We start from the raw sequence: 24669 nt of genomic DNA on the forward strand, positions 1-24669 counted from the left end.
TTTGTTGATTCTCCATTTATTCTGAGAAATATAAAATATGAAAACTAGTTTACAGTTCTGGCACAAAAATGATGAAGCAATAAGCACAAATTTCTTTTTACAAATAACACTATATATTTTTACCATTTAAAAGTGCCTAGAGTTTTTCACAGCAAATTAAGTTTACTTACCTATCTTTTTTCTTAGTAAAATATTAAATCTATTTCAATTGCACATGAACACCTTGGTGAAGTAAACTATAAAGTTACAATAAGTCCAAAGCAGACAGTCATTAGAAACTACATGGAATGGAAAAGACTATTAAAGCCTAAATTGAATCAAAGATTGACCAAGAAAACAAGAGACAAGACACCAACTGATATGGCACAAGTGATTAAATTATTGACAATTTGACAGAAAGTAATAAAGCCTATTTGAAGTTCTTCACGGATCTAATAAGACTGCTAAAACATTTCAACGCAGAGGTTTTGTAACATTTAAACTGGCAAAATAGGTTTTCGGCTGCTAAACATTTTTCCACAGGATTACAAGGCATCTCCTTCACTTAATATTGGACCTTAAAATGAGTACATTGGTAGACAGAGAATGCGCATAAGAAAACAAAATTTACACCAAAGGTTGCTGCAGCTGACAGTTTACTACATTTCGACAATAAACCAGCTGAAAAGTTTATCGGTTAATTTTAACTTGCAACAGCAGAAACCAGAACGTTTAAAAAGATTATTCTTGTTCCTTCAAAAAATTTGCCTTGTTCCAATTTCCACAGTTGCAGGGGGGTTCAACCTACAGTTTTACTGTCAATACAACTACTTACACTATGCAAAATTAGGTGTGAACTGAAGTCTCTATAGTTCAGAGCCGTAACTTTCACTCAGTATTCTTACTTCTCCTTCACAGACACTTGCGCTGAATTAAATCAGTCATGATCTGGAGGACTCTTCAGTCATGAAAGAGTGATTAGTGATCTAAGATGTCCAGTCTGAAATATTTTAATGAGGCCCAGCTGCCATAGTGTCTTGTGTGTGCTCTGACCTTCTGGATTATGTTTCTTAAACGCAAACCCTTTAACATTCCGAGCTGAAAATCCAAAAATTCAAGTATCTAAAGTCTTAGTGGTTTTAAATCCTGACCTTCAGGCTTGTGTTGATGTAAAGCCACTTACACAAGCACTCCTTTCAATGCACAGCACAACTGATTCACCCATTTTGGTATCTTTTGCAGGTGCTCAAAGGAGTATTTGATTTGCATCAAAGTAAGAAATAACATAGATAATAGGGTCCAAATAGCATTGTTATGTTGCTTTAAGAAACATAACATGTTGACAATGGATGTATGATAAATGCTCCATTATGTCATTCACATTAAGCAGCACAGGAAAGACGTATGCACACTAGATTTCTTTGCACTGAAGCCCAGCTGTTTAAAAATGCAGGAATACACTCTATTCTCAAAATTTGTCTATTATAGGCATGCACAACTTCACATATCTAAACAAAATCAGGAGGCAGGACTTAAAACACAGGCTTTCTGAAGATTTCAACAATGCCTCAACATTTGCAACCCAATAAAAGTCTACCCACTTAAAATGAGAGTGCCAATGTGACCCCCCCCCATATACTTGTATAAGTATTAAAGCAAGTTTAGTCTATGTGAAGAAAATCTGAAAAGTGATCAACTGAATTCAGAGGGAAAATAGCTAGCCTCAGTAAATTACATTTTAAAGGTTTTCCAGTTAACCGCCTATTATTTTTCATCTCAGTTTAACTGAATACCTCTTCTTAAATGGATGTGGAGAATATCTTAACAAAAGTAATCAATTTTGCCTATTTTGTTGTTAAATACTACTTTAAAGGAAGTGAAAGTGCCTGGTTTTACAGGTAATTTTAGATTCAGAATACTGACTAAAAATGGAAAATAGGACATTGAAAACACAGCCGTGCTAACAAATACAAAATATGCAGCTTTTGAAAATAAAGCAGCTCACAAGGCACTTGCTATAGTGGTCCATTAAATAAACAGTATATATATAGTGCACCCTTAAAACATCATTGTTATGCATCAAGCTTTTTCAGTGTTAAGATTTATTAGAAACAACCATTGGGTCTGTGTACTCTGAAGCAGTTATTGAGCAGCCTTATTTCATATAATATAAATGAAACAAATTGGAAGAGGGGCATAGAAGGAGAGTATTTTAAATAATTTCTCATCATATGAAAGTTTCTACGTGTAGTGATAAAATTAAGTTTGGAATGCTATTCTGACACACACCCCTCCCCCTCCCAACCCCTTTGCCCCCAAAAGCTACATTCCTGCTACTGGAAGAGCCTGGCATTTCAATTACAATTGATTCTACCATCCAGTGGTTTGGCTCATTATTTGCAGCTTTGAAAAATAATGTGCATAAAGGTAGCATTAAGCTACTTTCCTCTCCAGAGCAAAAACTGGCAGATAAGGAAAAGTAAGCATCTGTAAAAATTGTACATTTCAATGGCTTAAAATGCTGAAAGTCATAATCAACACACTTGATACTGGTTTGATTTTTTTGTTGTTGTTGTTCACAACATATTTCAAAGGCCAGAAGAGCTACAGACCCGATCACATCTCCCAGCATTTCTCTGTGGGAACGGGTTCTTCATCTCCCTTTAGAAAGTATGCATATATTAAACCATACTTTTTAATTACTCCCAGGCTGAGAAAGCTTGGATCATACAAATGTATCTGCCATCTTAAGGTTTCCACAGTCGCATGTTGATTAGAATAAGAAAAGCTGTCATTGACAGAAGGATCTGTAGATTGGCCAAAGGAAAAGTTAACATTCTAAATTAAAACCAGTCCCAAAACGTTAGCAAAAGGTACCAACTTGTTCAGGGGACTTCAATCTACTTCAGCCCAGTCTGTCACGGTACTTATTTTGTCCATAAGCACCGAAGTGAGAAAACTTAAGCATTTGTCCAGAATCACCACACACAGTCCATTCTCAAATTCTACTCTGCAGACCACTTACAAGTTCCCCAAATTCTCTCCAACTCAAATCATCAAAAAAAAAAAATCTAATCCTCATTCACACTTTTGCATAGTTTGGCATTTTCTGGAGTTGTACTCTTGTTTTCCTTCATAGCTTTTGAGGGGACTCATCTGTCACATATGCAAGTACTTCCAGTCTAAATCCTTCAGGACAAAAACCGAGTCCCACTTAAGCAGCAAGCTGTCCAGGACTGTTTGACATTCTTCTTTCAAATCAAAGTAAAGATTACTCAGTTTTATCTGCACTCTCAGATTTTTCCCTTTGCATCATGCAGCGACGAACTATGCTGTCAAAACTTCCTAGGTAAAATAGGCCAACGATGCGAAAAATGCCCATGCAAACAACCTGGAAACAGAGAGAAACATCTTTCAATTCATTTAAGATCCAAGATTGCAATGTGCTATTTACTCGTGAAATAAAAAAGGTTCAAGGCAGGTATGTTATATAACTTCAAGAAAACAAACTCATGAAAACCACCATAACTATGTAATACTCAGAACTGAGTAGCAGGTAGTAATCTTGGCATTCCTGCCAACTCGCTGCTTCAGCTTGAAAATACTACTTCAGTTTCCTAAACTTGTCTCCACAGTATTAACAGACATTTGATGAAAAAATAATCGATGTTCACTTAACGTTCTACATTTCAAAGTATTTTAAACTATAAAGAAATTGTGACTATGGGGCCTTCCCAAATCTTACCTGCTGAAGACCTTCAGTAATAGAAGTGACTGGTGACATCCCACTTGTCAATATTGATAGCATGTAACCATCTGATCCCACTGAGCTGTTAAAGTTCCCTTGCTGGATGGAAGGAAAACAGCGCTTAAGAAGAGTGTAATTTACCCAGCTGTGGCAAATCATGAGAGGTCTTCTTTCAACAGCTATTCTCAATGAGCACAGCTGACTGATGTCACTAACAACAAATATTTTTATGTCAAAAAATATTAACACAATTAAGAATCAAAACATTCAACAATATTTTGTGCTATACAGTAACATTCCAAAAGGCATTCACTTAAAAATGAACAAGAAAGCTAACCTCTCTCTAGAGAGAGGGGTGCTAAATTACTGCAGATTTCTTTACAAGACACAGAAGCTCTGAATTTCTTCTTGAAGCATGCTTACTGATGGAGAAAATGCATGATGGTCTCCCTATCTGTAAATATATTTCAGGGACAGAATTACACCCTAGCTCTGTCAGATCAACAAAATACTGCTTCCCTTTTGTTAAAATCCATTTGTTATCACATGAGATTTGGCAGGGGGGTGTCCTTCAAATGCTAGCTAATAGGTCCTCCTTCATCTACATCAGGGATTTTTAACTTGCCCTCCTCAAAACCCCAAGATACACAGCATGCTAAGGAATCTCGCTGGCAGAAGGGGGACAGACACCAGGAAAAAGTTTAGTTCATTTTTGACTACTCATAAGGAAAAACTACAACTCTGTAGAGCTCTGACTCCTAGGCTTTTCTCCCACTTGTTTCCAGCAGAGTTTATGGTGGAAACCAGGCTTTCTGAAACACTACAGGACTAAATCTATGGAATGCAGAAGCAAAAGGACAGGGTGGTGTTCCTGAATCAGGGTTAGGAGTGAATCTACACAAAATAGTAGAGGATATAAGATTTGGTTATTTACCAACACACACCTGAGAGGACTGCGAGTTCTTATGGTACAGAACTATCTTTTGATTTCTTTTAGTCTCTCAGCTGATGTCTTGAGTGCATAAAGACCATGTCTGAACTAACAGATCATCCAAAGTGCTGGAAAGCATGGTCTAGAGATACCAGATGGATGCTTAAGATTAGAGAGATTAGTTTTCCTTAAGCATCACAGCAGAATACTACGTGAGGCAGCACTTGCTTTTAAAATTCACCACCCAAAACCAGACATAATTTTGTGTTTATGTGTTGTATTTGTGACAATATTGTAAAAACTTCAACACTGAACACCTCCTGTAGATGCAAATCATATTGAAGATCAAGAGTATTTGAAACTGCAAAATAATTAGATTTTAGGATTCAACCGCTGTGCTTTATGAACATGAAGTTTCCTGTTTCTCTTCTGAGGTGCTTTACTAAGCATGCAAGCATTCCATAACACAGAACATTTAAAAAAAAATCCTCAGAAAGGCAGTACACCTTAACCACTAAGAGCAGCATTTTATGTATTTTAATCATTCATAAATCACATACTTAAGACATTAAAAGCAAAAAAGGCTAGACTGCCTTCATTTATTGTAAAATTATTTTTATATGAACTCATCTTCAAGAAAAATAAGATAGTCCAACAAGCTTTTGAGGTTAGACACATGGTATTTGATACATAAAAAGTCAATAGAATCTAATGCTTTAAAGTCAGTCATAATCTGCCTTTGAGACATTGCATCATACCGATGCATCATTTTGTTCTCTCTAATGTACAACTTGAGATACTTTTTAGTTCCAAGAGATTGCATAAAAACATTTGTGGGCACAGTGGCAAAAGAAAAATAAAGAAAATATTTCCTGTTCAAACTAACCAGCAAAGAGTACTGTTGCATTTAGCTTAGCCACTATCTTACAGTCTTAAACAAGCATTACACGTGATCCTAGTCTCTCCAACAAAGAACATACTTTAGAAAAATAATATACTTACTATGGCATCTTTTACTATAACTCTGGCGACTTGTTCTGCTTGGCAAACAGATGAGGTTTCAGAAATTAGCTTCGTCTCTAAGGGCTTTAGTAGAAAAACACCAATATAAGTTTGACTAACAACACACAGAAGAGAAAAATATGAAGGTCAAATTTTGGTTTTGAGTCTTGTCATGGATGACATCACTGTTAGGAAGTGGTATCATACTGTCACCTAAAACATCCACTTGAAAGGTAAAAGCACCTTCAGAAATGATAGTCTAATTTTATGAAGGGAACTGCCAACTTTTCCTTGAGTAACACTTTTTTTTATAGTTAATTACTAATAAACTATGAAAAAGTGTTTTCTTTCCCCCAAGTACTTTTAGTAGAAGCTACTGAAATGCTTAAGCTGTATCTCAACACCTGTATCAGTTCATTTATGCATTTTGCCAGAAATGAAGATAGGCCTGAAATATTTTAAGATCCTACAAAACCACTTCAAGTTTCTCAAACTCCACACACTAGTGTCCAACAAAATCCATCACTGCATTTTATTTCTTCATGTTTTAGAGCACTTATGCCACTTCACGTCACTAGAAGAAAGCAATCATGGCACTTATTCTAGCAATCACAATTTATTTCTCAAAAAAACCCAAACAAGTCCTGTCTCTTACAGAAACAAATGGAAAAAATATTCTTTAAAGTATTTAGAAGCATGTTTGTCTTACCTGTCCTTTTAACAAATATAACAATAAGGCTAACTGCACACCAAGCTATTTAAATGCTCAATACATTAACATAGATGGTTCTGTTGATGAAGAAAAAACATTGCTAAATTAGGGAGAAAAGAGTACTTGGTCACAAGTGGACTTGTTGTCATGGCTAATTCAGTTACATTTAATAACAAAATTGAATTGAAGCATTCAAGCCTACTCAAATACTGGAAACTAGTTTAACTGCCAAGATTAGTATGTGTATTTTAAGGGGTGAGGGGGGAAGAATCGGTGTCTTTGCCAGCAGAAATCACATATAAACACCTTTTACATGCTTTCCTACAGTAATATGACTTACATCATCAGTTCTCCATCTCATAAACCCTATGTACTTTTGAGCCTACTGGCCAATATCAAGCAAATCTGAAAGAGATATGGGGATGTCAGCAGTAATTAAAATACTGTAAGTTTGGGGAAAAAATTAGCAGCTGTTCAGGAGCAACAGTTAAAGTTAATGACACGTTGAGAAAAAGGCAAGCAGAAATCAGCCATTAAATACTTCATCTGGCTAGTCAGCCAACCAAAGCATGGTCGTCATTTGTAAAGCAGTCATCTCAAAAAAAGAAAAAAAAAGTTTAACGATCAAACACAGGAAAGCTGTATCCTAGTTCCTGACATTTTATTTTACTATATTCAATGATTAGAGAAAAATAGTCTAGACCTAAAGAGACATAAACTACAGAGGCAGATGTTTTAAACTAAGCAGTATTAAATAAATGCAACAATAATAATTATCTGAACTCTCAGAGCAATGCAGTATTGCAGAGATTTAAGGTACACTATCCTGACAGGAGCAAGTCACCTGAAGACTTCACGTATGCTAAAACAAAGCATAAGTCTGCCTAAAAAACAACACTTTTTTCACAAATAAGAGAAATGTCACTGAATCTCTTTCAAAGAGGAATCTTAGATGAACAGCACATTTTGCTGGTGACTACATTTCCCTGAAATAGGCTATTATGAAGATAAAAATCCCACAGAATATGCAAACTATAGAAGTATCTGCAGATGTCTAATTCTGGCACTTTATGTGGATGTGTGGGAGTATATGTTTAATACAGAATATCTATATCAAGAAATGATGAAGTAAGAATTGTGTTATACAATCCCTACTGATTCCCATACAAATGGTGAAAGACAAAATGGAATTCAACCCTAACTTCCTATTATACACGATGAGGCATCCTGAAAAGGCTGAGGTTCTTAGATATCAGGTTTTTAGTTCACAGTAGGCAAATAAAAATGGAAGACACATTTTTCTGGTTATCTGATAGTTCAGTCTGAACATAGGGCCTGAATGTAGTTTCTGGAATTATACTTCATGTGTAGGGACATGTCAAATGACAAGAGGTGACTAAATTTTTGAAGGACAAAACTTTCACTTTTAAGGTTAGCCAAATGAAGAAGGCCTACTGCCGACACCCTTCTGAAAAGTGATACTGTTATTTGCACTACAAACACAATGAAAGAGAGATTCCTTCCTACTATAACACTAGACAACAGTCACTATTGAACTGTGTCATTGCATCTATTCATACAGCATGGTTAGTTTGCAGACTTCACTGGAGGAACCGAGGTTTATTTGGATCTGTCACATCTATTAGAACAACTGTGTATTATCAAAGACACAAAACGGGTGTATTGTTTTTGGTTCATTAAGCTTTGATATCAAAACAAATAAGTGGTTTTACAGTTTACCATTCCACAACAATATTTTGGTCCTGTACAGAAAGACTTTTGCAGTGTTTCAGATGTTAAAGATAGGTAGTTCTTCCATTTAAAGGCAGAACAATAAACTACACAAAGTTATCCTATAAGCTATTAAACTCTGAGTAGTTAAGTTGATAAAATTGAAGTGTTTAAAAGTACTTCTTAAAAATCTTACTATGCACTGATTTCAAAAGTACTATGGAAGTGGATGAAATCTGAAACGCATTGCTTACTGTGAAGTGAGTCTTTAAAAACATTACAGTATTACTGAAGGACAATTTACCTTTGTTTTACTTTCTTCTGCAAAGCCAGGTGTGTCCGTATCTGGAGGATAGGCCACCGTTACGTAGATATTATATGGTTTTACCTGTATTTTACAAAAGTAAGTCTTATCATAATACTGACAGCCTTTACACATCCCTCATAACTTCATTAATTTCTCTTGTACCAAAGAAATATAGCAAACAAATTTAAGTTGCTTCTAGTGTTAAGTCACCCTCACATTCAGCACTTGCAAGACTGACAGCTTTGTCAAATGAGAAAGCAAACCAACGATTTTTTTTTTTTAAAATAATGGTTGTGTTGTTTTAATAAAAATATTTAAAAATCTTTTCATTCGATGCAAATTATTTATTGAATCTAAGTGTTTTAAGACATTTAGGAGGCATATGAAAGTAGTTTAGCTCTGTAATTTTACCAATTTCAATTTAAAAAAAAGACTAAACCATTGCCAAACACCAGTACCTGACATTCATAAACACAAGGCCGAAAAGACTTTCACTGAGACTTATTAGCATGGGTTTTTTGTTGTTGTTTATGTCAATGTATTTTCATTGCTGGATAAATATGAGAAAAACACAACAAAAATGTAGAATTCAAATTTGGTATCTTTAAGAGGTATACTTAAGTCACAAGGCTTTTCAACCCATGGTATAAATTTGCAAGGAGTCAAAGTCTAAGGAGACAAAAAAATAAGTAGAAAATCTGAGGAAAAATGGAAAGTCTCATGTCAAGGATTGCATTTAGTTATGTATTTGTTGTGTGTGTCATGGAACTACATCACTTACTGCACTACTATTCAGAAACTACTACAATGCAAATCTGTACTCCGATACAAATAAAGCTTTTAATGAAAATATTCAGAGGGCTAAGGTAAAGCAAAATATTGTAAAGCACTAAGCATTTTAATTTGTATTATGAAACATTCTGTATTGAAAACACTTAGTGAAATACCACATCACAGGCCCATAAACACCCTATTTTTAGTTTTGAATAATTCAATCTCCACAAAAATGTGTCACTGGTCTGAAGAAAGACCATGCAGTCATGTTCTCTGGCAGGCCAGAAGCAATAACAGGCAGTTTTACCCCACATTCTTATCCTGATCAAGGCATACAACTACACTGAACAGAACAGGGTTAACAACAGGGACTATGCAAGGGTTTAAAAACAAACACAGACACTTTTTATATAAACACTTAACTACTGAAATATACATTCTTAACAGAAGAATAAAGGAAGTAATTTTAAAAGAAATTTTACCTGTCTGAATACAATGTACTTACGAACCTTGTTTCACTGAATAATGGAAAGTATTTGTTTGGATTTTAGTCTTGACTTAAGCATAAGCTTAGATCGTTGGACTATAAAAAGCTCATATATACCAAAATTTAAGAGGGTGAACCACTGTAAACACAAATTTTTTTGTTGGACAATTCCAAAATTCCAGCTTGCAAATTTTACTGTTTCATATGGTTCACACACCACTTAACATGGCCTCACAAAGAAGTTGGGAAACACTGGTCTAGCCCTCATGCTTCAGTATCATTGTGTACTTATGAGACTTGAAAGTGTCTTTTACTCAAAAGTCTTAAAACTCAAATCCTTTTAGTTAAAAGATTAAAAAAGTCTGCATATGTGGTCATCTTCAGTTCTAGGAACAGATTCAATCTATTCCCTCTTATGCAATTGAAATCAGCTTAGTTTCTGCAACCCCATGCAGAGCAATAGGATTGTACTGCTGCCAAAAAAAGGGCCAGCATAGCACAGATATCAGCAGTGCTGCACAAGACAAAAAGAGAACTATTTAAATGAAAATGTGCTGTGCTGACAGTTTTTTTAAAAAAATTTTGTTTAGAATCAAAAATACTTAAAATTACTGCACACATACCTCCATTTGCAGGGCTTCAGCCAATCCTCGAAGAGCAAACTTTGTTGGAGAATAAGCTGTATAACCAAACAGGCCTAATTGCCCAGCCTGAGATGATACAAACACAATTCTCCCCATTCGTCGTTCCTTCATGGTAGCGATTACTGCTCGACTTGGGTAAACACTACCCAGATAATTGACTGCCATTAATCTCTGTACAAACGATATTAATATGGTATTTGAGCCACAGATTCAGAATCCTTCATCTGTGTGGTATTATTTATCAAAATTCCTATTTCAGTCTGCTTTAACAATGAAGTTCACTAGGTTCGTAGTTCTACCAGCTGGCAAAAGAAACAACTGTTTTCTATTCTACAGCTTCATAAACAGTTTTATAGCTAAAAAACTCTCTTCAAGCTGAAATCCAGTCTATCTACAAGTCTTAATAGCATCCAGGATACTGATAATACTGTGAACCATATGACCTTCAGGGAAAGAAGAAGCATATTTGAGGGAAAATCTAACCTAAACAGTGTCCAGGAAGCAATCCATTTACACATGATGTATGAAAACATACTGAAATGAAAGTTTAAAGAGCTTTCTAAAACAGGAAACAGGAAAAATTCTATGTATTTATGCATTTCAGAGACTTTAATCTTTGGCAGGACAAGGGGAAGTCTTTAATTACACTCTCTAGAAGACCTAAAACACAAGTGATAGCCTATACAAGCAATAGAATGGATGATAAAAATTTATTATTAAAAACTATGTCTATTTACTATTTTCAGATGATTCAATGTTATCTATAGATGACTGGGGTCCTGACAGCTGTGGGCATAAAGTAACCAAAATACAGGGGCTTGGGTTTTTTTTTTTTGACTTTTCATCAGAGCAGCATCTGCTCAAGCTGCAAACAATTTGTGTACCACAAAACTGAACACTAATAACAGCCAAATTTTTAATTAAAGATTTAAAAAAAAAGAGACCATGTGAAATTCAGTGCCTTTAATAGTGTATTAAGCTACAAACAAAACATGCCAGGCTTTTTTGCTGTCTTGAGGACTGACTCCAGAGGGAGAATACACTGTTTCAACCCATCAATGGACCAATAGTTAGGTGAGAAATCAGAGGCAATCCTCGCAAATTTAAAGATACATTCTAATTCTGACAGCACAAATCAAGTGTATCACTATTCATACAAAGTGTGCAAAGACAGAAGAATGCAATCTAATCATTAGAAGGGTTGAATAAGAAATCATCGTATAATAAAAGAAAACAGTATGCTCACTCACTTCAAAAGAATTCACTTCAATATCCTCAAATTTTCCTGTAACTGATGTTCCTGCACAGTTTACAAGCATGTCAACTGGCCCCAGCTTCTCCTGAGCCTAGAAGAGGAGACAAAGGTTAAGATGTTCTTTAACAGGAAAAAAGCCCTTCCTATAGCACACTATCATTATAAGAAACTATTTCCATTAGAAATACATCACATTTAAATAAGCTTAAGATACATAGGTCAATCAGTTACTACCTCACCTGTTTTAGAACGTTCTCCACTTGTTCATAGTCTTTAGATACATCAACAGAAATACACAGCACAACCTAGGAAAGTGAAAGAACATTTTTACAACGCAGGAAGTCCAGCATCTGTTGACTCCAAGCCTTTCAAAATGAAACAAAATCCAATGACATCTTTTCCAGAAAAACAAGAAGCCTTTTTCACAGGACAGTCTACACTTCTCCCACACTGGAGAAAGCAATCCCTGCCCCCTTCGAGCTCCTCCCCCTCACACATGCTAGTATAATAAAGATTATATTAAGAAAGAATAAGCACTTCAGGAATTTCAAAGCAGCTACTCACGTGCAAAGTATCATTTCTGATTTACTGTACTAAGACTACGACTCAAATTGTTTACATAGAATAGTTTTTACTAAACTTTAACTAAGGCAGTCAAAATTCCACAGTGCTACATTTAACTTTCACCAGTGCTAAACATTAAGTTGAACTATTTGTGAGGCTTAGGCTCATCTAAGAAAAACAATTTTTTTTTTCCCCACATCATAGAAAGGCATGGTTGCAGCGTTGATCTGAAACTGCAGCACCAGCAGTGCAAAAGAACTTTTCCAAAATTTACGAAGCAAGTGTTAAAAACCTGCTAATGTTAGTACTGACAATGCACACTACCCACTTTTTAATAAATTAAAAAAAAAAAGTAAACTTAGTTGCATACTGTTTAATTGGGACATGCCAAAAGCATAACGAAAATAAAAATTCTGTGAGAAGTTGACTAGTTGCAGTGTCATAAACATCTAAAAAGTCAAGTAATGCGTATATGTTTACTCCTTGTCTGGAAACCCAAGATTATGGGTTTTAGCTTGAAAGTTACAGAAAAATGAAAATAAGCACTGGTGGAATGGGCAGGAAAGACAAGAAACAGATGACAGTGGCATTTAAGTTTTGTTATAGCTACAAGGTAGGCCCTGTTTTTCTTGAAAGTTACTGATTACTTTCAGCAAGATGATCTCAGAATCTAGATTTTGAAGCACCTTCAGATCAACTTCTGGCCAAAGGAAGCACTGCCTTTGGGTTACCGCTTACAAACTGTAAGATCACTACAAACTCCAGCTTGGCTAGGTATTGACAAATAAGCTACCCTCTCTGCTGAGCAATCAGTGAGGCTTCAGGGCAATTCATCATCTTGAAAGGCAAAGCAATCTCATACCACAATAAAAGAAGACACTCCTGTATTCTTATTCCTATTTCTATCCTTTCTGTTACTTCGGTCAATTCATTTAAACTCAGTTTGAGGTGAAATAAAACAAAGTCATTACCGGTTTGTAACAAGTATCATCATAGCCACTTGTGATGAAACACGTGGACACACACACAAAAAAGGGTTACCACAGTGTAACTAACTGCTTTGGCAGCTAGTTATTTGTCAGTTCTGCCTCTGGTCAGACTGCAACGCTTCTTAGCTGCATAAACAGAATCTGCTTGCCATTCCTGCACAGCAGGTTGGCTATTCCTGCCTCCCAGCATTGTGTATAGTTGGACATCAGAGTAAACTTGTGGTACAAGTTACTGGCAGGTCTGCATGCATCTCCCCTTAGGGCATTTATTACATTTTGGAGATATTTATCTTTTACATAAGTTTAAGAACAAAATAGCAGTTGAATGAAAATGATGTTGATTTATTATTTGGATGTCTTTGAAATATGAGTGAGAAAGTTTAAAAAAAAAAAATCACAGTTCTGTATCAAAATTGGAGCTGTTGGTTAATACATCAGATTGCACAGATTAGTTATTCATACTGTGAACACACTCAAGAACTACCACAGCTTTTACTGACTACTATCACTTTATACAAATCACCTCTTTGCTTCTATTATCATATGTTCTTTCTTCCGCTACAATATACTGATTACCTTCACTCCAAAGCGTGCACTACAGACCCACACCTAGGATGCTGAATATGCTGCCAGAAATAGTCTAATATCCCCAACCCCGCTCCTCATCTTTTGTTCTAAATATTGCATGGTGCAGGATCATTAATAAAGCTTTCACAATAAAAGATCAATTCAACTCCCAGTGAAGTAACTGGGAATATTGTGTATTAGGAAAGGGATTAAAAAAAATTGCAAAAACCACTTTAAGGGCACGGGTTTTGTTCCACTGCACACCTATACTCAATAAAGGCTGCACTGTCAGCACTCTAAATTGCATGCAAATGTTCAACACTAAAATGTACGCAGATGTCAGGCCCTAGTTGTCAACGCAACCTGGTTTCATGTACACATCCAAGAGATGAACTGTGACAGCACATGTTCACATAAAAAATAATCTTTCCTGAGGATATTTTCTTCTTAGCTCAACATCTAGTAAATGTAACAGTCTGTATATCAGACAACACCTTTCTCTACGCTCTTTCAGCAATCCTTTTCTACAGCTCCTCTCAGCTCAGCTACCCCTCACTTCCCAGCTTCTGACCTGCTGCTCCAGCATGAGCTTTGCCCCCTCCCTGCTTTTTCTACTTCTGTTTTTTGCATTTAGATCAGGAAGGCTTCCCTGTGACCTTGTCTACAACCCAACAATAGCTACTGAAAAGCCAGCCCGCCTATCGCTCCCACTGCCTGTGTTTAACCTGGCTGCAAGTCTAGAGCTGCTTCTGCAAAAGCCATCCTGCTCAGTCTGCAACAGAGGTTGCTCAACCTTGAAGGTACTTTCAGATATTTTAACTAAAACTCTTAGGAAAATGCACCAAGTAATATTCTTCTAAAAAGTCCACATCTATCAAGCTTGGACATATTTTAACAAGAACATCCTGACACAGTGTTTGACAAGAGATTAATGCTAAGCTTGGGAAACTACTAGGGCAGCTAAAGAAAATGGCTAGCGGGATTTATTTATTTATTTTTCAAAATGGGCAAAATATAGTTTCTCCTCACCTCAAATGGCTTAGTTTTTCAAATAAAGTTGATCTGAGTAAGGCAGCATGCACAGGAAAAAAAAGATCTACTTGAGCCATTTGACAAAAATATAAGAGAGTGAAGACAGAATCTTGTCTTATAAATGGAAGTATTAAGAAAACTTTGTATCATCTAGTACTAACATTATTGCCTCCATATATTTGGCTTTTTCCATTGCTTCTTTTCAAGAGAATATCCAATTTATCAATTCAAATCCCTTTCTACAGACAAATAAATTGCTTGTATTTGTAACCATGACAGTAACAAAAGAGTTCTGGAACACAGGAAAGGAGAAGTCAGTCAAAGATGTTAATAGTCTCAATACTGTTTCCCCTCTGCCCTTGATTATTAATCTTGTGAAAATATAATTGCAGCATTTGGTTTTGAAGTTGCATATTTTGAACATAGCAAGCTTACCTATTTTAATCTAGTACCTCAGCAAGCTCTAAAACAGTGCCTTTATGCACACTATCTATTCATCAAGGCAGCTTCAGTGTTTAGAAGTCTCAGAACTCCACAAATTTAACATGTGTCTCTTACAGTACTTGGCCAGGAAAGGAATACAAGTATGATGCAGTGAATTAAACCTGGAAACAAACATCTAAACTTCTATCCCAAGACAATCACTGTATTTATGAATTGCAAAAGGCAAGCGACTTAAAAAAAATGTGATTCTTCCACTTCATCATGAAGACTACAAAAGCTTATCAAGTGACAGTAAATTGCAGCTATTCAAAGAAGCATACTACACCTACAGCTGAAGATATCAATCTTTTTCTCTTAAGAAAAGCAGGCTAATGCATGAGAGCTAGGCAGCAAATGTAGCAGAGTTCAGAAAATCTCACATAAACAGACTGGCATTTTTGAATTCAAATACTGAGTCCTCACTCGTTTTTGTCAAAAAGCTCTTGTTTTAAAGACAGTCACTACAACATAGTTCAGTAGTCCTATCTTAAACAAAACACACAACAGCCACTGTTAGCAGTGATCTTACCTGCTTGTCATTAACACAGTTCTTTTCTATTTCCTTCTTTGTCTGCAACAGCTTGTTCTGAAATCGACAGGAGAACAGCTAAAGCAGTTCTGAGCACGATTATTAGTCTTCAGTATTTCAATGGGTCTTAAAGAGGTTCCCTACCCCCCCCAAGTTATCCTCAACTAGTAACACTTTATTATTGTCATTGTAAAGATTTATGAGTACATGATGAAAATGATGAAAACATGAAATCCATCAGCTACCAGAACCGGCTTACCTGTGTTTCACTTTATCTTCCAAAGCCAGTAACAACTTCTCTAATAGATTTAATGCTTCTGTTCCATACGACTACACAGAGCACCTAAGACTGTAGGTATTATTTTTTCTCCTGTATTTTGTTCTATTTTATATTTACATAATATTACATAAACCATTCCAAAGAACAATCACTCTCACAGAATTATAATAAAAATTAAACTAAAATTTGGTAAATTCAAATTGTCATACTCCTTTCAAGAAAACTTGTGTTAATTCTGGCTGCATTCAAGGTTATGCAAAGTAAGTTCTCAAGTATAAGTAAATTATCAAAAACAGATGGGACTGATGCTCCCCCCAAATTAAGTGCTTTCATTTCCTGAATATTTTTTTTCTCTATAAATAAAATAACCCATTATGAAAAAAGTAATTCCAACTAAATTTTGAATATCTCTTAGTTTAAAAAAAACCTCAACGCCTTTTCCTCAAAAATTGTCTTGATGAACAGTTTCACTAGTAAAAAGTATGATATAATGCTCAATAGTCTGTGCATTTTAAGAATTGTCTTTAATCCCCCAGTCGTCACTTACTGTAGGGAAATTCTACAGTTTTAAAGGATATAGGATTTTTCCTGCTTTTGTCCTCTGCCACAGATCTAGACAGTGAAATAATGAATACCATTAACAGAAGTGATAGCACTGGCAGCGTTTTAAGGCAAGCTAATCACAAATTCCATGTTGAGCTACACTCCTTAAAAAGGCAGCCACCTCTGCTATTCAAATACATTAATCTGAAATGCTTAATATCCTCTTAAAATATACACTGATTATCAACTCCAAAATTATTACCCACCTATACAGATTTTGTGAACAGAGTTTAGCCAGTAAAAATACACATGCACTTACCTCATCCCTTGCAATCAGTGTTATGAAAGCACCTTGCTTGTAACATTCAATAGCAATACATTTTCCGATTCCACTGGAGCCTCCAGTTACCTAAAAGTAATTTGAAAATAGCAGTGTTAGTCCACTATTCTCATCCCTTCTCCTATGATGAGTCAAATCCAATAAAAATTCTAAAAATATACTAATTAAAATATCACTCAATGAGGTATGAATGCAAAGTTAGTTTACTTATTGAGTATAAATGAAAAATACAATCTGAATAGATTGATGAGCATTTGTTTCTACCCCAAACCCAGTTTTACCTCAGTGGTATTTTTTGCTCATTTCTTATGTCAAGTACACTTAGACCCACTCCCACATGGGCTCCTTCACATGCTTTTGACGTAAGTTCTACATGTTATTTCTAAAGCCAGAAGTAGTTAAAAGCTTGAAATTATATTAATGTTAGCCATAACAACACAATTACATACCACTGCTCCGTACCTGGTCACAGTAGAAATTATTTGTAAAATTAACAATTGTAGACTGCCTGATGAATATATCATACATAAACATAAATTACCTTCTCTCTCACTAAAAAAATTCCATTAATTCAACAGTTGGCCCTCTACAGAGCATTTCTTAGTCCCCCAGTCTGGACCTTGAACTGTCCATGCCATCCTGCTATTCCAGTTCTGTGAGGATGCCAGCACCTAAATTTCTACTACCTTTTCTTCTTTCTCTAAAACTCTAACACTGAATAGTCTTATACGCAAAGAGGAAATTAATTTTGTCTACAGACAAATGCAGGGTGATGACCTAGCCCTGCATCATATTTTGGAGGAGGATATGCTGCTAAATGATGCGAATATACAGGTTAAAGTCACCTTAACACCTCTCTTGCTACCTTCAGTAAGCCTTCTTATGATCTCCATGTGGAACAAGACGTAGACGACAATCCTGACCTCTCTTTTTGACTAGAATAAAAATGTCTTGTCTCACACTGCCTTTAGATCACGTGTTCATTTAAGCCCAGCCTCAGTCTGCATGTGCCTTTAGTCCTTAAACAAACACTGACATCTTCCTTATGTACCCAAATTATATTCATTTTCTTCAACAGCATATTAAGGGACTATAACTGAGAAAAAATTGGAACAAAATGCCTAGAAGCAATCATTGTAAAAAGATTCTGTTGATGACATAAATTCTGAAATACAAATTTCCTAATAATTGGAAAAAGATATTCAGAATTCTCTGGAAATAATAATTTAGGGATTTTTATCAAAACCTTTCAAAAAACTTCAGAGAAAGTAAAGCATCACCTTCAGTTTAAGTAAGAGAAAATGGAAACATTGAACTATTTAGCTGAAGAACAAAGACCAATCTCTAACTACACACCCTATCAAAAGCCTTGCATTGTCTCCTCATCTGCCAAGGCCTCTGTTTTGCTTTCAGATGCATTATCCTTAAAATCCTTTCCACTCCTGGAGGCAGTAAAGTCAGAAGAGTCAGAAGTACATTCCCATGACTCACTAAACTCCTCTTTCATATGAGTACTTTATCACTGACCTTCAAAAATAGCTTACTGTAAATCAAATAATCCCAGCAAGCAAAGATTTACATGGTCCATGATTTCTGACTGGTTCATCTGCAGTCACAAATCAGTGAAGAATGGGTGCAGCATTCACAAAGACTTGCTTCAGCTCTTGAGGCTGCCTCTATTATTAGAGATAGCTGCTTTGAATTAGCTTCTAACTGACTCTCTCTGCGAGATTAGCTTCACACTACACTAACCTTTGAGGATGACTCCAAGATGCATGTACTGTTCTAGAAATGTGAAACCTGGTCTGTAGCGTTCTGAAACAAGGGTGACTGTTTTCAAAGTAAACAAAGTCCATAAGAGTGCCACTGTTAATTGATGATTTGGGACTTCAGTAAAACCACAGAATTAATTTGATGCTTCATGATGGAAAGTAGTTAAGAATTTTGGTATATTTGCAAAATAGCCTGCAAGATTTCAACTCATCTCTGAAAAGGTTAAAAGACTCAGTTTGATACAATCAGGCATACCTCAGGTTCCACAGCACTCATGAGCTGCTTCTACAGATCTTCAACAGCAGCAGGTACACCAGCACACGAACTAATTAACATGCATGGAAGGCTGCTCCAATTTCAGTTTTTGGCATAGCATTGACAGGTGGTTACTACCTGCACAAACTGCTGAGTATCATGAACAGATCAACTACACTAGTGCTTGAGGAATTCTTTGAAGGTGAAGGTAGTGGCACCAAGCCTCTAGTTTGTCAGACAACGCTAATGTTCATTTCAGAAAGACAAGGTCTGAAGTCACTCAAGAAACTGGAAAGGGAAATTTTTCTTCACAGTCACACCCAAAGAACACCAGCTACAGTTTATGTCAAATAGGTCAATGACCAAAGGCAGTATCAACTTGCTGGGAACTTTAGCATTTAGGTGGGAAGTTGTTACTAATATGCACATCTTTAAGGAACATTCACCATGCATGCTAATGTAACAGGAGAAAAAACAATCCCTAACACTAGTGAAAACTTTGTGTTGTGCTACAACAAAGTTAGCCTAAGCAAAACTATGAAATCTGTTAGACAGGTAAGTTGCTGACACAGATGCTCAGAATTAAAGGAAGAACACACATCTCCTCGATTAAATAAGGTTACTTACCTTTGTGGCCAACAGTTCTACAGTGTTACTCTATTTCATTAGTTCCAGACATCTGAATTGTCACTGATCACGTTTTTAAATTCACTGTAACCCAGCCTCAAAGGAGTTAGCAAAAATAAAAAGCTGGTCACAGCAACCCAAAACAGAGACTAATTTCTTGACAGGAAGGGACAATTAAATCCTAGTATTAATTCAGATGTTCAGAATGCAATACTACCAGCCCTTCAGCAGTGTTATTGAGCTGTGTTTGAGAAGAACAGGTACCAAATTAGCTATTCCAAAAAGGGTCTGGTTCCAACTTCTCAAGCTACGATCCTTAGAGTTCAATTTCTAAGGATCACAGGGTTTACTTCCCCCTTGATAAATGGACATTTTGGGGTGAGGTACAGAGACTTTGAGTTTCACTTTCAAATTTGAGATACTGGACATTTGCTTCAATTGATGCGACAGTCCAGCTCTAAATTAACAGAGCTGTCACCAAGAATGATCAAAATCAAGACTTGATTCATGTGGCATCTTCAACAGAGCTTATTAACTTTCAATTACCACTGGATGCAAGCTAGCTTCATGCTTTTAGACAGTGCTCTGACAGAAGGTATTTAGTTCCACAGAAACAGAACATCCCTGTAATCTGCTCTAAGTGGTTAGTATGCCTGACTAGACTCAAAATGACCTCTTGTCAAACCACTTGGGTGCATCCAAACCACAGATTGTATCAGTCCCAACACTAGAACTGCAATGCTGAGACACCAAGACTGGCCATCCTTAAAGTTGATTGCAGCTATCAAACTGGCTCTGCACAGAAGTGGTGGAAGTACTTCTAGACTAGAGGTGACCCTTGTGCATGTGGATTTGGCATGATCATCCTGAACTATGACCAAGTGAAAGGCCTTTTCCCATCTGAATAGGAGACAGTCCCAAGCAGAGAACATATTTACATTTTCTGCCATTGTTAGCCCACAAACTTTGATATACTGCATTCATGTCACCAAGATCTCAGGGTTGGTTTTTTTTTCAGAAATTTCAAGTTGGTTTTAGAAAGATTAAGGCTGAAACAAGAGGAGGAAAGTTAGCACTGGTATTTCAGCACAGATGGTTTCTAAACATCACTCATGAGATTTAAAGAAGGCTGCTTTTGCCTTAACATCTTAAGTTTTTGTTGTATTCTGCTCCATCAGCAAAGTACCTTTGTAGAAAAATGGAAAGGAAGAGCAGAGAGAACGTGTGTAGGGCAGGTGTAACAACCCTGACAAAGTGCAGTCAGATGCGATGCAAGTGAGCATGATGTACATGAAGCAGTGATGACTGCCGTATTCTGTATGTTCATTTTCCTGTCTACTATTACAACCAGCTACCAAAATAATAGCTTATCCTCACAGAATAGGTGATGTGTGCCAGTATGTAGCCTGAGACCCAAGGAGAGAGTTAAAGCCAAAGGCAGAATAAAAGATGTACAAAATAGCCTTCTGAATTTTGAAGCATGAAGAAGTTCAGCACAAGAAGAGCAGCAGCTCTACAGCACAAAAATGATTTTTATACCCTTTGAGAACACTTTCCTAGTCGTACTAGAAACACAGCAAGTAATATTAGACATCTAAAAAAGCGTTTTGCTTTAAATACACTAAACCTGATGCTTGAGCCAATTTGATAGAAGTCCTTTTTATTTAGTGGTGTTCCCTGGGGTCAAAATACATATCTGAATAAGGGGGGGGGGGGGGGGGGGAAACAACTCACAAAATGAGACCATTAGTAATGTGGAGTTCTGTAGACTCTCTGAATAACAGTCCTATTCTTTTCTAAGAAAAGACTCCTCTGATTATGATTCCTCCAGAAAGCATTCCTTGCCTAACACAGTGAGTGCTTCCATCATGCAAATGACTCTGGGAGAGGACAGAAAAAACCCGTAAGTTTTCTATGTCAAAAACGCAGCCAGAGTTAGTTATGTAGCCATAACTGTTAGGCGTAGAGAGAAATACTTTTAATGAAGGATTAACGGTGAAAAGAACACTGACTTAAGTTGAAAATTCAGTAAATAGTATGTAAAAGCCTCTGAGGTTCCCAATAACCTTCCTTCAGAAATGACAGATATATTTTCATGATACTTTCAACAGGCCCCCAGAAAGCAGTTTCTAGATAAGACTGACCTTTTCTGCTTCAGAGAAACAATTAATTCAAGTATACCTTGCAAAATTATATTTACTATGCAATAGAAATCACTTGCCCTCCCGAGAGGGCTTAACCAGCTAAATGTGCAATTTGCGGGTCTTTATTCCTTTATACTTTATTTCAAGACTGGGTTTAACTGAGGCCTGACAAAGATTACCGAATGCTAATCTATAGTCTTACCTGAATCAAGTCACAAACTAAAAAGAATTTACATACACAGATCACTGAAACAGATTTTGCTATTCTTCTATGAGAAGACATCAAAGAAGTCTTTCGATAATGTTCTTAACATTAATGTTAATGCTAATGTTTCGATAATGGTCCTTAAATATCTTCATGAAATCTCTCAGTCACTTCAGTAGCAGAGAACACTTACTCCCAGTAAACAATGTAAAAACTCACTTTACACACACAACATGGAAAGCCTCCCTGAACAAAATTTCTGAATTACAGTACCATCATCCAATATTTTTCCTTATGCATTATACTAGAATATAAAAAATCCAAGCATACAAGTCCAGCATTATTAACAGCATCTACAAACCTAACAACTACTGAACTCAAACAATTGCTCCGTATTTCATTAGTTCGCATTAATACTTTAAGAGCATAACTAAAGTCAAAACAGGTAGTTTTGCCAGTGGTGACACCAATAAAACTGTTTACCCTGCAGATTTTGATTTGTGTCATCAACTTAAATATATCTACAGGCTTGTTCTTTATCAATATATTAATAGTTACTTCTCTAGCTAGACTCCTAATTTTATAAGGCTTGCAGGAATACTGTTTTTGAGACTTCCACTTGCGTCAAAATGAGCTTAAACTGCTAATATAACTAGCTGCAGTGGTTATAGAGAGGTTTCTCCCAACAGGAATATTCTCATCATTTTCAGTGAAAACTCTTAAATGAACCATTTTGACTAGAACCACCAGCACAGTAGCTCTTAAAGCATTTAATCACATAAAGAACAGACAAACTTGGGATAATCACTATATATATATATATATATATATATAAAAACCCAGAAAGATTTTGGAATAAAGTCAATTAAACGTTTTGTTTGCTATTCTATTTCTGTATAAAAGTTGCAGACAGCCCTTAAGTCTGCTTCACCTTTGCTTTTACATAGTATTGAAGGGTTCCCCTAAAATCCCACTGAAAGGTTCCTCCTTCCAATCATTACTTCTGTATGGAAGAGCCATAACCGGAGGACCTTAATGCAAGCTCAAACACACCTCTCACAGTTCAGGATGCTGTAAAGCCAGTTATAGCATCCAAGTAACACCTACTGCATAAAGCATCTTGGGAATACTGTTGCAACTTCGATGGGTCTAAATTATTGTGGGAACAGGTCCATCCTCCCAAGAGGAGCTTCTAAAATAATGATAAAAACCCCAAAACAAAACAGGCACCATACAGAGCTAAAAAAAGACCAAACAACTTAAGAGTAGATGTAAATTCACTTGTACCTAAAAGGTCTAACTCCTAGATTATCCCAAACTCCTACTGCAATAAAGGGCATCTGCAAGAGCTACTTACCCCTGAAAAGCAAACTTAACCAAAGAGTAAACTGCAGCTTCTCTGCATAGAACATACCTAAGGGATTTAAAGCTAAGTTTAAAAAGCTGATTTTAGGATCCTGATTCTTTCAAGCGCTTCATTCATTTGCTCTCATGCATCCAAATTCACTACTCTGTGATCCACCTAAAAGCACGTGGGTCTTGCTCCCTTTCCTCCCCCCCAGCCCCAGCCACACACGCATACAACTTCTAGTGGTATACTACTCACCAACCGTTTTAACAGTACGTTCTTCTGCAGACTTCCTTCTAAAGGCTGACTTCTACCATCTTGACTACAGACAGTCAAAATATTGCTAACAGACATCGGTATCTATGTACTTAAGAACCAAAAGGTGCAAGAACGTCATCCAAGCGCTTCCTTTGTATGTCTTCCCATCTCCTCATATCTGACTTGGTTTTTAGACCAAGGAAACCATAGATTTTTGCCTTTTGTTTATGTGCGCACGCACCACTTAAAATACCTCGGGAGATGCTAAAAGAAAACAAAACTCAAGGTGACCGGTAATTTCGAGAGTACAGAAGGAACGTCTCAAAGAGCCGACATTAAAATGGCTTGCATTTCTCGTGACTCAGAATATCGCCTTAAGCCAACCGAGATAGACAGCGGTTGTCAGAGTCATCCGTACAGGTCATTTCCTTATCACTCGGACTTGCGGCTCCCATGTTTTGGTAGCTTGGGGTGCTGCAGCGCGCTGCCAAGATTCCCTGCGCACCAGCGGGCACCCCTAATGCTGAGCCTCCCCAGCGCGGGCCTTGGCCAGCGGCCCCGCTCCGGGCGCCGCTCAACACCAGCCTGAGGAGATTTTACCGCCCTCACGCCCCGCCAGACACCCCCCCTCCACTTTTCCCCCGCCGCTCCCGCCATCGAGAGGCTTCCTCCGCTCCCCCCCAACCTCGCCTTCCCCGCGGGGGCCTCTGAACGCCGCCATCCCCCCTCGGCAGCCAGCGGCCCCCTCCCCTCGCCCTGCGCGCCAGCCCGACGGGCAAAACGGCCGAGGAAGCCCCCCCCGCCTCCCTCCCCGGGCCGCGGCGGGGAAGGCGCCGCAGCCGAGCGGCGGCGCGCCAACGGCCCGCTCCCTCGGCGCCGGGCAGAAAGGGGCAGCAGGGGGGAGGCGGGGGGACACGGACACCCCTTTCTCGCAGAGCCGCGCCCCGCTCCCGGGACGCCTCTCACTCACCACGACATGAGCGCCGGGCAGCTTGAGGGGCTTGGGGCTGATGAGCGGCGACACCATGTAGAGGAGGAGGACGAAGGCCACGATGAAGGCGACCGCCAGGAGCAGCATGGCTCGGGCCGCGCTCGCAGAAGGGTCGCGGCGAGCAGGGGGAGGCCCGCCTGGAGGAGGAGGAGGAGGAGGAGGAGGAGGAGG

The 24669-nt window shown here is 37.4% G+C and overlaps 1 protein-coding gene across 1 annotated transcript; it reads right to left on the bottom strand.

Annotated features, from left to right (window-relative positions):
• KDSR (3-ketodihydrosphingosine reductase) lies at window positions 1–24669 on the bottom strand. The gene is made up of 10 exons (XM_074899578.1): window positions 24478–24669; window positions 16877–16966; window positions 15735–15791; window positions 11810–11875; window positions 11566–11661; window positions 10295–10486; window positions 8408–8491; window positions 5661–5744; window positions 3725–3826; window positions 1–3370 (listed from the first exon to the last, which is right to left on the bottom strand). The coding sequence occupies exons 1-10, from the start codon at window positions 24583–24585 to the stop codon at window positions 3251–3253; spliced, it is 999 nt and encodes a 332-aa protein (XP_074755679.1). The 5' UTR covers window positions 24586–24669; the 3' UTR covers window positions 1–3250.

Source organism: Athene noctua, chromosome 2, assembly GCF_965140245.1.
Source record: "Athene noctua chromosome 2, bAthNoc1.hap1.1, whole genome shotgun sequence".
Taxonomy (NCBI): Eukaryota; Metazoa; Chordata; class Aves; order Strigiformes; family Strigidae; genus Athene; species Athene noctua.

Coding starts and splice junctions, on each gene's coding strand:
- KDSR (XM_074899578.1), bottom strand. CDS start 24,585: ATGCTGCTCCTGGCGGTCGCCTTCATCGTGGCCTTCGTCCTCCTCCTC. Junction 15,792..16,876: donor CACTGATTGCAAGGGATGAG/GTAAGTGCATGT, acceptor TGTCGATTTCAG/AACAAGCTGTTGCAGACAAA. Junction 3,827..5,660: donor TTATAGTAAAAGATGCCATA/GTAAGTATATTA, acceptor CCTTCCATCCAG/CAAGGGAACTTTAACAGCTC.